Source organism: Talpa europaea, assembly GCF_964194135.1.
Source record: "Talpa europaea genome assembly, chromosome: 10".
Lineage (NCBI taxonomy): Eukaryota > Metazoa > Chordata > Mammalia > Eulipotyphla > Talpidae > Talpa > Talpa europaea.
This window is the reverse complement of record NC_140077.1, coordinates 40,805,569-40,820,571: the sequence shown is the minus strand read 5'-3', so window position 1 is coordinate 40,820,571 and position 15,003 is coordinate 40,805,569. Positions and strand designations below refer to the sequence as shown.

At 48.6% G+C, this 15,003-nt stretch overlaps 1 protein-coding gene across 1 annotated transcript; it reads right to left on the bottom strand.

Annotated features, from left to right (window-relative positions):
• Positions 1 to 281: 281 nt before the first annotated feature.
• SYNPO2L (synaptopodin 2 like) lies at positions 282 to 8,805 on the bottom strand (the record flags this gene model as incomplete). The annotated part of the gene is made up of 4 exons (XM_084245891.1): positions 282 to 2,626; positions 6,122 to 6,636; positions 7,095 to 7,246; positions 8,701 to 8,805. 4 exons carry the CDS (start codon positions 8,803 to 8,805, stop codon positions 393 to 395), a joined length of 3,006 nt encoding a protein of 1,001 aa, XP_084102017.1. The 3' UTR covers positions 282 to 392.
• Between the last annotated feature and the right edge of the window lie 6,198 nt (positions 8,806 to 15,003).

Genomic DNA, 15,003 nt, shown 5'->3' with positions numbered 1-15,003 from the left:
CTCTTGGTGACCTTCTTCCCTGAGGTCCCAGTGGTAACTTCCATGTGCTTCTTACTGAATGTTAAAATGAGGCCCACAAAGAAAAAGCACCAATGTGGAGACATAGAGACCAGTGAAGGAGTATGGGAGGAGAGACCTAAAGATAAAGACAGAGATAAGGGCAAGGAACTAGAGAGACAAAGGAAGCACCAATACCAAAGCAGAGAGAGAAGGTTGGAAAGCAGGAGGGACATCAGGAGGAAGCTGGGGGATGGGACACTAACTCCAAAACCATCTGAGGCAGGAGTGAAATTAGCCTCCAGATGCCTGAGGGAGCAGATGGGATGGGTAGGAGAATCAACTTTAGGAACTGGGTGTTCTACCTCTCCTTGGTCCTGGGAGCTGTGACCTGCTCAGTGATGACTTGTCCCAGGCCTCCACACATGAGCCTGCAATCCTGTCCTGGTGGCTGAAAACCTGGGCCAGGCTAACTGGAAGCCACAGGAGCTGGGAGAGGCCCCAAGACTCCTGGGAGACTCGGGAGGAGGGGCTGGGCTAAGGGCAGGGGTTGAGGCCAGCTCTGTCCTCCAGATGGGTTCATCCAGTGTAGTGGCTGCTCGAGGGGCAAGCACAGTGGGGGCAAGGGGCTCTGCAGTAGGCTGGGGTGCTGGAGTGGAAAATCGGCGGATTTCCTGGACTCGGGCAATTTTAGGGGGCCCTGAGGAGGTGGGGCCAGGAGTTGGAGGAACCTCATCAAAACAGAACATAGCAGTTTTAAGCTGGTAGGGCTGATGCCTCATGAAGTCAAGAGCCTTGATACCCTGTTTAGGGGTTGCCTGAGGCGCTTGGGTTTGGACCTTATTAGGGAGAGTTCGGGCAGCCTGGGGGAAAAATGGAGAGAGCAGTGGGTTGTAAGCAATAGGAGGTGGGGCGCGAATATTAGGTGAATATTTCCAGGAAGGTGGCAGTGATGGGGTAGGAGAAGGGCTTCTGGGTCGAGGGCCAGAGCCAAAGCCAAGGCCAGGTGTAGCTTCTATTACATACCTGTCTGCTCGGCTCTGCCGCTTGGCAAACAGCTCCCCACCCCGCCCCAGAAGCTTTGGTGTCTCCGAAGGGGCTCCCCCATTCACTAACCCATCAAAGAACTCTCTAGACTGGGGCTTAGGAGCCACTGGGGGTGGAGTCTTAGGTGTCACAGGGGGTGGGGTCTTAGGAGCCACTGGAGGCGGGGTTTTGGGTGTGATGTGAGGCGGTATCTTGTAGCTCCTGCCCCCTGGTGGCTGCATGAAGTTGCAGGCTTCGGCCCCGAGACTTAGGGCATCCTCCTCCGGACCAGATTCAGCTCCGCCAGCCCGCGGCTTTTCATCCAGGTTCTGCACCAGCGATAGGAGCTCAGGGTTGGGCGAGTTCTTCGTCTCCTCGTTTCCCGGCCTGAACATCTGCTTCCTGGTCCCCCGGCGCCGGGCCTCCTGGAGGATCCCTGTACGGGCGGCTGGCACGGAGATGCGCTGCTCCCGAGCGCTGGGGGACTCCGGGGCCGCGGGGCCTGGGGCGGGCGCCTCTAGTGGCACAGCGGGTCGCAGAGGCGCCGATAGGAAGATGGAAGCGGTGGAAGTCATGGCAGCTGCGCTGGGGGGTGAGGGAAGCTCTGGGACCCCGCCAGGTGTAACTGGACGATTAGGAGCTGGGATGTACAGGGAGCTAGTGGCCATCACAGGGCCCGAGGAGCGTGGGGTGCTGGGAGGACCTGAGCCTGGCACCTGGCTGGGAGCCTCTGAAGTGAAGCTGGGCAGAGGGCTGGGCCCCTGCAAAGAGGACAAGAAGGGCGGTGGGGCAGGGCTGAGACCTCCCTGACTTTCATTCACCTTCTTAGGGGTCTGGGGCCTGAAAATAACCGAGGAGGTACTTGACCGCTGCCCTTGTAAGCCTGGGGTGAAGGGCCTGGCTGATCGGTTAAACATGCTCGGAGCTGGCGCTGGGACTCCACTGCCTGGGAGGAAGGGTCTGGGGCTGGCTACTGGGGCCAGCAAAGGGCTGGATGGGAGCACAGCGGTCTCAGGGACTCCACCGCCTGGGAGGAAGGGTCTGGGGCTGGCTACTGGGGGCGGCAAAGGGCTGGATGGGAGCACAGCGGTCTCAGGAAGGGCACTCTGGGCCCAAGGTGGTGACTGCAGGTCCTGCCCGTTGAGCAAGGCTGTTGGGCCATCCTTGACCAGCTCCTGGGTGCTGGTGGCTGCTCGCTGGCGCTGCTGTTCAAAGAGCTGGGCCCCTCGTCCAGAGGTTTCACTCAGCCCCAGACCTGGGCCCTCTGCTGCACCTGAGGCCGGCCTGGCCAGCTCCATGTCCAGATAGGGGCTGTCCCAGTCAGACTGATTGGTGAGGCTGCGGGCGTCAGAGAAGGCCTCCTCATCCAGCTCAGACTCACTGGTGGGAGGAACTCCGTCTTCCTCTTCCTCAGTGCCTGTCCCAGCCGCAACCCCAAAGCTCACTAAGGTGTACTTCTTGGCTCTCTGCCTCCGTTTCTTAAACATAAGCACCCCCTTGGAGTGAGGATTGGGGGCTGCAGTTAGCAGGGATGCAATTGTCCTGCATTTGGTCTTGGCTTCCTTCACACTCTTCTCTTGAAGGCTCTCTGCCCGTTGCAGTTCTAAGGAAGTCAGGAGAGAGAAGGGTCAGTAGGCCTCTCCCAGTTCAGTTCCCCAAGGCTTTCACCCCTACCCCAGGCAACTCCCTCAGTTCTCCCACCTCCTGGCTTTTCACAGACCTGACCCATAATGTCTGATTTGGGGGCAGGGTGAAGGGTGAAAGGTGAAACCAAGGACAGTTGAAGGTAAGACAGTCTAGTTGGCTGCCCTAACACCACTCTGACCAGAGCTATGCTCCCATCTTCTCTTCCCTCCACTCTGCCTCTGCCTCCCCCAAGATGTGTTTTACCCACACACATTCCTCCCATACCTCACTCCATTCCTGGCTGGCAATTCACTGGGGGGGGGGGGGGTGGGATTGAGAGAGGGCCACTTCCCTTGGCAGGCAGGGAGAAGAGGCAGGTCCCAGGGAGAACAAAGATAAGAAGGGACGCTTTTCTCCTACCACAGAGACAATGCTAGGGGGCTTTTCAGAAAGTCTGGGACTTATTCCCTCTCCTCAGCCCTTCTCTCTCTGCTTAAGGACACAAGGGACCCTTAGCAACAAGGATCTTCATTCAAAATTGCACCCCATCAGTCCTCATCATACACACCACCACACATCATTTTGACAAGAATAAGAGTCTTGTGAAAGGCAGCTATAGGCATATTTTCTCATATGTACGTTTCTCTCTCATTCACACATACATCCAGGTTATACACACTGCAGTTCACATACACATATGTAAATATACATGTGCCCACACAAAAACACACAGTTACTCAAATACACTCACACACATACATATTCCAGGTGGCCCTTCTTCCCAGAGATTTTGTGCAGAGACTAAGTGTTTGGACAAAATTTTAGAACTGAAATTGGTCTTCTAACCGCCAGAACACTCTCCTATGCCTTATACCCCTGCTACTCACAGACAGGGATAGCCTCAGATCTGAAAGCAGGAAAAGCCAGACTTTCTTTCCTAAACTGTTGAGGTAATTCCCCTTCACTCTAGAACCCAGAGTTATGCTCTCCAAGGCAACCCTCCAAATCTTTAGGATACCTCAAGGTGATCAGCTAAATATATTCTCCTTTTCCCCAAGCTGATGGACTTCTTTGGCAGCGGGGGTCATATCTGCTTCCTATTTTCAAGTCTTTTAGGTAGAGAAAACAGCAACTACCAAGCAGGCAAGCAAAGACTGTGTGCTAAGGGGAAACAGGGCAAGGTTTCCCATACTATGTAGGGCCTGGGAGGTGGGGCCAGGAAATGGGAGAGGCTGCCCTGCTGGCTAGGCCCCTGCTTTGGACACATACTCTCTGGTCCACAGTTCCCAGTTCCTACTGAAAAATTCTTGAAATTCCATCTCTTTCCACTCAAGATACTAAGCTCCTTACCAAATAGGGCTCTCATTCTGCTCATCTCAATGCTGATGTCAAAATAATAGTACTGTGGGTGAGAGACATTATAATCAGAATTTGATTTAGGTTTTTGGCTCTTGGGAAAGTTAGTTCACCTCATTGAAGGACAGTATTCTCATCTGTAAATAAGGATGACAGTGACTACCTCAGAGGATTGCTATGAGGATTAAGTGAAATAATGTAGGTAAACTTAGTATTTGATGGTAACTCTAAGACCTAATATAAATAGCCAATACTATCAAAGTTTTCTTGATAGTAGCCTAGCTTCACTGAATAGAGATATTTTCTTGTCACACATACCTTCTCCCACAGACACTCAATATGCATGCCTACATATACTCGTAGATTACTCACACTGCTCTCTCACACATACTCTCTCCCCCTGAATTTTTTGTAGTTCTTGTGGCTACAAATCCCTTTGACATGTGACCAAAGCATCAGCCCATTCTGAAACAGAGGCAGTGAAACTCCTGAGAAAAGAAGGAGGAGGAAGTCAAAAAGAAGGAGGTGATAAGGGAATAAGACCTTTCCCAAAGACTTTCCTTCTAAACTGTCGAGGTAATTCCCCTTCACTCTAGAATTCAGAACTCTTAGTTATGAGAAGGTAGTACCTGCATAGAAAGGGTCCTGGAGCTCAGGAACTAGTCCTGTGGCTTTGTTGCAGCTGGCTTGGCTGAGGGGTTCTTGGCTGATGGACTCAAAGGCCTCCATCCTGAGAACAGTGTTGGCTGGAGCAGGACCAGCTTGAGCCATCCCCCAGGCTTTTTAAAGGCTCTTTGTCTTGTACCCCAGAGCTGGCAGCTGAATGAGCTCACTGTGCTATTTTTGGAATCTGGCCCCCTCCCTCTCTAGGCTGCCCCACAAGCTCTGGTGTGATGGACGTGAGCACCTGCCTATACTTCCCCTCACCCCATCCCACTGGACAATAAGGTCTGCTGGGCTAAAAATAACCTTGGGCCACTAACTACAGTCTCACCCAGCATAAAGGGAATGGAGAGTACTAAAATGAGAATTGGGGATAAGCATGGGATCCTGGGCATGCATCTGGAATTTCTTTGTGGGATATTAGACAATCTCAGGGATGTCAGACTCTAAATTGTCAGGTCCTTAGCTTTTATTCCACATTCAGATACAAAATTCTATGAACCAGGAATCAGATGGTGGAAGGGAGGAACAAGAGATGAAAACTAGAGGAATAACCCTGAGATTTCTGAGGTGACAAGAAATGTCTCTGGGGAGAGGTACGGGAGGCATAGGACAGGGATTTACTCTTAGCTTTTGTTTGGTAGCTCACTGAAAAATAGCAAAGAGCCTGAGATAAGTGGAACTAGCTTTCTCTGTCTAGGCCTACATTCTTGCCTGAGATAAGGAGCCAAACATTCCCCCCTCTATACCACTTCCTAGGGATCTCATGACTATCTCATAGCCTCCCAGTACCCAGAAATCCTAATTGAACTTACACATGTCAAAGGAGTTCTGCTGCTATGCCCGCAGCTATACTGAAGAGCCCCTGACATGTGGCCAAAGCATCAGCCCATTTTGATGCCCTACTTCCTAATACTCTTTTTTTTAAATTTATTTATCCATTTATACAAGCACTGGGTACAGTCAGAAGCGGCAGGAGAGGTCTGCGCGCCATGTGGGACCCTCCTCCGGTGGCCGGGGAGCAGCTGGGGATCGAACCAGCGCTGCAGAGGCTGCGGGCAGCTTCGCAACCCAGCGCTCAACTGCTGTGCCACCAGGGAGGCCCCCTAATACTCTTCTGCCCCATGTCTGCACTCATCACTCACCCCATCTAACATCTAGCAAAATCATAGCAACAACAAACAAACTACTGATTTATACTCCTTTCCATATTCCCTACTTTTCCTGTTCCTGGGTTAAGTTGAAACACCTGTACCTTTTGCCATACGGCTCAAACAGCAAAAAGAATGGAGAGCATGAGAATTATTTTCCCCTCCAACTGATGCCTCTCTGCCACTTGTCCCGAAGACTGTACCAAGGGAAGTATAAAGAAGGTAAAGCACATAGTTTTGGAGGAGTAGATTTAAGCTCAGAATGAAAGATCTGGCCAGCGAAAAGAGGTTCAGGTACTCACTGGCTTGCTTGGCCTTCTGGGTATAAGTAGTAGTAAGATCTTCTGCTACTGGGTGAGGAACAGGCCCTACCATAGGGATGAGATGAGGGCCAGGCCGGAGGGGCCCATGGGGCAACAGCAGAGCCTCAGCTGGCGGTGGCTGAAGGGTTCCCCCATCCTCCCAAGACGGGGAGCTCACGCGGCTATCACCCTGGCTGGGAGAGCCAAGGACGGTAGGCACTGGCTCTGCAGGGCTGTCGGACAGGTAGGTCTCATCAGATGGGGCTCCTGGAGCTGTGGGCCTGGTAGGGCCCCGGCGGCGGGGTCGGCGGGGCTTTTCCTGGGTGGCAGAGCCATCAGCATCACTGTCTGTCTCTCCATAGTAAGCTTCACTGTCAGGAGGTGAGAGGAGGCTCCCAGGCTGAAGAGGTTGGGGAACTGGAGCACCAGGAGGCTCAGGACTCAGGGGAGATAAGGGCGACAGCACCTGAAGTTCACGAGGGGATGGAGATCGCACAGGCCCTTCATCCTCTATCCTGGATGGGAAAGAGGACAGAACTTGAGAAATGACCTGGATGACTGACAGCTAGAGAGATCTGGAGGGGATGGGAGAAGGAGGCAAGGGAGAGAGAGGACTAGCATATAGGTGGAATGGATGGCCTGGGAATAGTGAAGATCTGAAGACAAACTGGGAAGCAAATATGCTTGGATATCTGAGCGTGGAAATGGGCTTAAGGGACATATGATAAGGAGAGAGGCAAGGGATAGAAGTAGGCCCTCAAACTCAAATACCCACTCGATCCTTCCACCTCCTAATTGCAGAAACATTCAAATCATTTGAGGGGCAGGTGCAAACATCTGGACTCCACAATCACATCGGCAGAAATGGGTACTTAACGGTTGAAGCCAGACCAGTAAGACACAGAACTGAGACAGAAGATGGGAGCCCTACACTAGGAGTTTAAAGGTACAGTAAAGTGGGAGGGTTCCATACCTCCGAACAGTGAGGACAAGCTGATTCCCAGACGCATCAATGAGGCTCATGGCACTGGCATGAGAGAGGCTGGTACAGGAGACCCCATTGATGGCTAAGAGCTGGTCCCGCTCCCGGAGTCCTGCTCTGCCAGCCTGGCTGCGTCTTCGGATCTGGGAAGGTGTGGAAGACAGACTGTATATGAGGGAGGGTTCCAGGGAGGAATAGAATGGAGGGAGTTGAAACAGGAAGGAGGGCCTCCTTGGTGGCTCAAGGAGTCACACAACCTATGAAGCTTTTCGCAGCCACTGCAGCACGGGTTTGATCCCCAGCCAGGGAGCTACCCACATGGTGCAGCAGACCTCTCCTGACTCACCCACTGCTCCCCTCAGCAGTGTATTTCAGTCAACCTGTCTGTTCTGCTCCCCACTCTGTCTTTGGTGAATCCTCTCACCACCACCCTGTACCTCTGGCCTGTACCCCAGTTCTTGTATGCATAAATAAATAAATCTTTAAAAAAAATAAAACAGGAAGGACCCATGTGAGAGGGAATTTCACATTTTTAGTTGAAAGGAGTAAGGAGGGCAGGGGTCTGCAGCTGAGGGGACTTATTTAGAGGGGAGAAGGTATAGGTTGGAGGGAGTAATAAATTAGATGAGGGTAGGCAATGTTATCACTGAATAAAGAGACTTGTGGGAAATGACAGGGGAAAGGTACTAGAAGTTGTGTTTATAGCCCCTGAAGATTTATAGCCTCCAATGTACTAGCAATAGTGTTCTTCTAGGCCTTGGAATCCCCGGTGCCACTCTCTACAGTCAAGATTTTACAATAGCATTCCAATTTGGAGGGAGTCCAGCAAATTCTGGGAGGAGGTTGTGATTTTGTGTATATATGCATGCCATGTAAGCACTCACATGTACATGTCAGAGTTATAATAGTGGCTACCATTTATTGAGCGCTTATTAAATGTTAGACACTGTGCAAAAAACTCTACATATATTATTGTATTAAGTTCTTACAATGGTTCTATGAATTACTGTAGTTACCTACATCTTACAGTTAAGAAAACTAAACTTGTATAGTGAAACCCAAAACGGCCACAACTTCATCTGACAGGCCAGATCTTGCCATAACACTCCCAGCACCTAAAAAAAAGTCTTGTCTGGTGAGAGAAAAGATCTCTTCAGGGAAAGAGGCACACTGAAGGCATGGTTGGGCTGGACTGAACTAGGCTGAACTGGTTTGGGTGAGAAAGCCTTAGCTCATCACATTTAGTTAGAGAGAAATTAGAACCTTCCCTACATTCCTGGAGTTTGGAATAGAGGCACAGATCCAGGAGAGCAGACTAGATGGCCAGACTCATGCCTTTTCTACAATCGTGCCACAGGGAACTAAGGCAATCTTTCTCTCCGTTTCCAGAAATCAGGAATTTCTACTTCTAGTAACGCCCCCACAAGATGCCTATGCTCAAACACTACTCCCCCCACCAGATTTGAACATGCGAACCTGCCCACCCCCGTTCTCATTTTCACAGCCCCCACTTCTTCCCTGTGGATCATCACATGAATTCCCAGGTTCCCCTAGGTTCCCCTTTTCCTGAAACCTTAATTTAGGGGCTCTCCCTTACCTTGGACACCTGTAAGGGTTTCCTCTGCTCGGCCCCCCCATGAAGTCGGAAGCCCCAGGGGGCTCCCCCTGATAGTGTGACCAGCACCTTCTCCTCAGCACCCATCGCTCAGATTGGCTTATGGCTCTCGGAGTTTGTACAGTGCCCCAGAGAGAGAAGTCGAGGTGCTTGTACCCCGTCCGGCCTGTCTGGCTGTCCAGCTCCTGCTGCCCCAGGCCCTCTCCCCCTCCCCCCACCACACACCACAGGCAGGCAAATTGGCCCTGGGATCAGTACAGTCCAGCACACGTGTCCTGTCAATCCGAGCTGTGCTCAAGATAGTTACTGGCTGTACTCGCCTCCCTCCCCCAGCTCTATAACTCCCAGAGCTAATTATAGTAAAAACTTCTGTCCTCTCCTGTCCCCCATTGCCCTGCATGGGCCTTTACTCAGGATTCAGAATACCAAACTCCAGGCTGGATACCCTTTCAGCAACTGTGCTTTTCCTGATAGCATCATGGACTGTTTTCCTCCAAAGTTCATTTTCAAAGTGGCAGCAGCAGGGGCTTCAATCCCAGAGCAAGGAATTGCTAGATTTGTCACACAAGTTCCCAAAATATCCAGAAAACTATCCCTTTCATGTGTGAATATACCTATTAATCAAAGTGGAGATTTATATCCCACTGCTGGATGCAGAGGATTTCTGATCAGCCCTGTCTGCCCCAGTTGAGCTGTTACCTCTCTGGTTAAGCCTTTCCTATCCATTTCCTGACTCCCTACCTATAGAATTAATCCTCCCTTCCTCTAGGCAACATAGTATCTTGTTCATGGTGCTATTAGTATATTTTCCACCCAATATCATAGTTGGTTTATAGGTCTGTCTCCCCCTCAGACTGTGAGAAACATGAAAGCAAGGACTATGTGTAACAATCAACAGCCTACAGAGCAATTGCTGACATAATGGGTGCTCAACAAATGATTACTGAATTAAATTATTTCTTACAATACACAGGTAGTCATGTAAAGGTGACTATAGACGCGTGTTTATAAACATGCCAACCCATGATAATGATAAAAGATCTACTTATTTTTCAGATTCCATTACTTGAACATGCCCTATGTCATGAAATATTTCTGTAATAAAACATAACATTATCATGCTATAACTATAATTATCAAAACTACAGAGTTTCCTGGACTAGCTGCCTTCCTAGTGTGCTTCCTTGGTGTATGATGCATAGAAATCACTTGGGTTTTAGTCAGAATAACTGGACTTGAACTCTTGTTTCATCATTTATTAGTTGTATGTTCTTGGGCAGTTACTTGAACTTATCAGTAAAAAAAGTATCTAAACATCCATTCTTTCACTTGTCAAGCATTTATTGAGTGACAGTTAAATGTCAGCCATTATGCTATACCAGTGGCATTCAATTAAGTACACATTAGAATCACCTGGAAAACTCTCAAATTTATCGGCTCCCTAAAATAAGACAGTGTATAGGGTTAGATGATTGTGTCATAAAAAACTTATTAATGTTATATATTATTATATGTATAATATATATTATTAATGTATAAAAAATGATTCTCAGACCTCAGTCCTGAGGATTCTGATTTTATTGGTCTGGTAGGTACCCGGCATTGCCAGTTTTAGAACCACAGATGATTCTAATATACCAACAGATGATTGAGTCCGGAGTGGGGATACCCACTAAAATGCAACATACCATCCTCAAGAAACTATGTATGTGGCTGTAGGGTCAGGAATGGACACAGGGCAGGTTTTCTAATATCCAGCAGACTGGGTAAAGGAGGAATCAGAGTCCTTAGTGGCTTTTTGCAGGTCTTTTTATTGGGATTTACCCGGTACACAGTAGGTAAGGGTGCTGGGGGGCCGGGAGGCTGGCAGTCCTCCCAGCCCCCAGCAAGTCTTCACTTTATCTGGGCTCTCCAGCCTTCTCTCAGCTTCTGCTTCTATCTTGGCTTCTCTTTCGGCTTCTGCTGCTGCTGCTGGTGTCCCCGTGACGTCGCCCTTAAAAGCCGTCTTAGCCCAGGTGAATCCCATCTACCTATGCTCACACCCTATTCCAGGTGCCCGCCATCAGGCATGCATTCAGAACCTCAAGGATCCATCATCTATCCTGATGGTGGGAGGGCAGAAAAGCCTGACATTTTCTTTACCCTACAGTGGCCACTACCATTTACGAGGGGTGCAGCCTTAAACAAGACAGGGGAAACCCACTTGCCTATGCCAATATGAAATTCAAATGGGATAAATTATGTGAAAATGCTAGTAGATGGCTCAGTCTAGGGGAGCCTAGAGGGCCCAGCCAGATACCTAACAAATGTTAGCTTAATTTGGCAAATTATTAATCTAGACTGGAGAATCTCAATCCTAAATGCACAATGGAGAACCATAGCTTATTGGGCCTCACCTCCAGAATTTCTGATTCAATATATCTTGGGGGAGGAGTCTGAAATTTGTATTTCATCCCCCCTCCAACACTTTTCTAATAGAGTTTTATTCCAGAACAAATGGTTTTACAACAAAGCTGATTTAAGGCCCAAGACATATCCCAATGGGGAACAGCTTCTTCGTCTTTCACGCACAAACCAAAGGAATAAAGCTACTGCTCAGCTGTTGAAATCCATAGTTCTAACAACTTTCCAGGTGATACTGATTCAGGATCACAGTTTGAGAACCTCTGACCTGAATTACAAACTCCTGAGGACAGGAACAATCTGCCTATTTATTATTGATGTTTCCAACACATACTAGAAGTACAATTATTCCAATTTTCATCCTGAACCTCAAAACAACTATGTTGTCAACAATATGAGCACAAGCGCCTCCTTGGTGATGCAAGGGTTAACGTCTCAGTGCTATCAAGCTATTGCCAGCCACTGCGGCATGAATTGGATCCATATTAAGGGAGCTAACCCACATATGGCGCAGCAGACCTCTCCTATCTCACCTGCTGCTCCCTCAGAGATATTTCAGTAGATCCGCCTGTTCTGCTCCCCATTGTCTCTGGTGAATCCTCTTACCCCCCACACCTCTGGCCTACACCCTAGTTCTTGTATGCATAAATAAATAAATCTTTAAAAACAATACTGTTCAGAACATCCTTTCCCTCTAACAATAAGAGTGCAAGAATATTTGTTTTGTTCAATATTGTACCATCAGAACCAAGAACATAGCTTGCCACACAGTGGTGCTTAAAAATAATTAAAATAAATTATTGAAAGGATTAAATGTGATCACGTATATCCTTTAAAACCCTACAAAGGGGCCTCCCGGGTGGCACAGGGGTTAAAGATAGCGCTATCAAGCTACTGCCAGTCACTACAGCACAAAATCGATCCCCAGGCGGCCAGGTAGCTACCCACATGGCACAGCAGACCTCTCCTGTCTCCACAGCTGCTCCCCTCAGCAGTGTATTTCAGTAGATCTTCCTGTTCTGCTCCTCACTCTCTCTGGTGAATCCTCTCACTGCCCCCCCTCCCCTTTGGATTACACACAAGTTCTTGTATGCATAACTAAATAAGTATTTTTAAAAATATATAAAAAACCCTACAAATACTAGCTACAAGTATTATTAATTATTATTATTATTTTTTTAAAGTTTACCAAGTCATGGTAAATCGTTTTTTTTTTTTTTTTTTAAATTTATTTATGCAAGCACTGGGTACAGTCAGAAGCGCGGGAGGGTGAGAGAATTCACCAGAGCCAGAGCGTGGAGCAGAGCAGGCAGAAGGACCGACGAAGTACACTGCTGAGGGGAGCAGCGGGCGGCAGGAGAGGTCTGCGCGCCATGTGGGACCCTCCTCTGGTGGCCGGGGAGCAGCCGGGGATCGAACTGGCGCCGCAGAGGCTGCGGGCAGCTTCGCAACCCAGCGCTCAACTGCTGCGCCACAGGGGAGGCCCTATTAATTATTATTAACAGGATAGTAGACATCATCCCTGGTTACATTTAACCCAAAAGCTGCATTTAAACCAAAAAATGGTTAACAGCAGACTATTACTGAGAGCTTACTGTAGTGTCAGGCAACCTACATAACTTGTCTAATTCCATCTTCCTAAAAAAAGTACTAGATGAGCATTTAGTATTCTCTCCATTTTACAAATCAAGTTAGCTGAGGCAAAGATTTAACTACTCAAGCTGCGTAATGCAGAGTTCAAACTTGGAAGTTCAAAAGTATTATTAGTGCCCTTTGCCAAAATAAGTTTTTCAAATTTCCTGACCAGCAAAGGTCAGGGGTGAGAACAGCCCTCAGATGTAAATCAATGGGGTCAGGGGTCAGCAGGAAGTAGCTACAGAACTCTAGATCAGAGGTCATTAATATGTCACAGGCGGATAGAGCGGGAATTACTTAAAATAGTTTCACTTAACTTTCTCAACTGCAGCTCAACTGGTGGGACCACAAGGTTACAAGGACATCTAAAAATATATATATATCGCAAATGCACATGAATCTGCGGAGTCTTTCAGGAGGCGGCCATGATAGATGGAAAGGCGCATGCGTGACATCCGGGTTCTTGAGCGTGTGCAGCTAGCAGACGTGGCAGAAGGAGTGTCCCGGCTCTGGAGCGTGGGGGTGGAACTTCCGTGGATGACGCGCCGACTCCCTCGGAACCGGAAGTGGAGCCTGGGAGCCTTGACGTTAGGAACGAAGTCGAACCTGGATCTGGAGCCGGGTGAGGAGGGACTTCGGGAGACTGGTGGGTAGGAAAGCAGAGAGGCCCGGGTATTACTGGCCAGATCGGGGTCCGACCTGAAAAGGAAGGGAGGAGCCGGGAGGCGGTCCCCGGGAGAGACCCTTAACTAACGCATCCTCAACCCTGGATCAGTCCTAGACCCTCCCTCTCTCCTCCCGGCCCAGATTCCGGCTCCTGCTTCCTGCCCGAGCTTGTTGAAGGGCGCAGGACACTCGATCTCCAGGTTCAATGTACCGGGTCTCTATTTCTTCGGGGCCCGAGAAGCTGGTTTTGCTTTTCGATCTTTATCCCCGTCTCTCCCAGCCTCCACGGCTGGACGGCTTTGCGAGTACTAGGAAGCTTGCCCCGCCCCCTGGGTTGTCACCCTTGACTGTCCGTTCAGAATGGAGTGGAGACTTGAGCTCGACTCCAGACTCGTGTTGGACTCCAGATTCTTGCGTGTGTATGAGAGAAGTATTTCCTGGAGAAGCTCTTTTCCTCCGCTCCCCCGCATTGATTTTAGCAAGTAGACCTCTGTCAAACTTAGTGTTGTGACCGGTGCGAGGTTTAGGATTCAAAAGAACAGCTCCTTAGATAGCTTTGAGTTTAGAGTTTTGGTTCATGAGCAGCTCAGCTTTTCCATAGTCAAGATGGCCCTTCCCAGTGAGGAGAGAGGCCCATTGTTTGACTCAGAGGCGTGAGCTGTCCAGCTTCCTGGGAACCTTCTTGCTTTGGGGGTAGTTGGACTGATAAGTTGTTTAGAGTAGGTATGATCAGATAGCCTTGGAAAGGCTCTCCAATTGATTCTTCTATCACTTTGCAAGTTTGTGGTGATTTTAACTTTGATGGTGGCATAGATTTATGACAAGCGTCTAAGAAGCAGGAAGGAGATTTGGAGAAGTGCATGGGTGTTTGGAGTACTCATAGTCTCTGTGTTTAAAGGAAAAGGTGAACTTTTTCCCCATGAAATGTAACTTGGCCACTGATCTTTGAACTGTTTCTCAGGTTATTGTGAGAAGTTTTTGTGTCTGGCCAGTGTCAGTTCTATTCTAGTACTGTGCTAAAGTTTTCAGGTATCCTTTACATATAGTGATTTCAGTTCTTCTAAGGTACATACACTCTTGGTGGGAAAACTAGGAATGGAGTAGCATTTAGATGTTTGCCATTTAGCTAAAGAATGTCATTTGTCTAATTAGTCACTCTTCAAATTTTTTTTGAGTGGAGGGAAATTAGCGGATTGAAAATAACTAACACATTAGCTGGTTTTAAGTGTTTATTGAATGAATGGATGCTAGAGTGAATCAACAAAAAGTGGGAACATTGTTTTGTTTACCTACAATAACAGTAGTTCATCAGCCACAGGACTCTTTCTGTGACTGGACACTAGAAATCATACCACTAGGGAATGGAGGCTGCTGTTTCATTCCATTTAGCCTATCTCAAGTTGAAATTTATACCCCCTTGGCAGTAACGGGTTCAGAGTAACAAAATCCTTACTCTGAGGAGGTGATCTGCTACTGACTAGAGCAGAAAATTACAAAGATCCTGGGTAGTGTGGGAATGTTTAGACTTATCACTGCTTGATAGAGTCCTTTTTTATCTCTACTTCCTACCCTGAGTAGTCG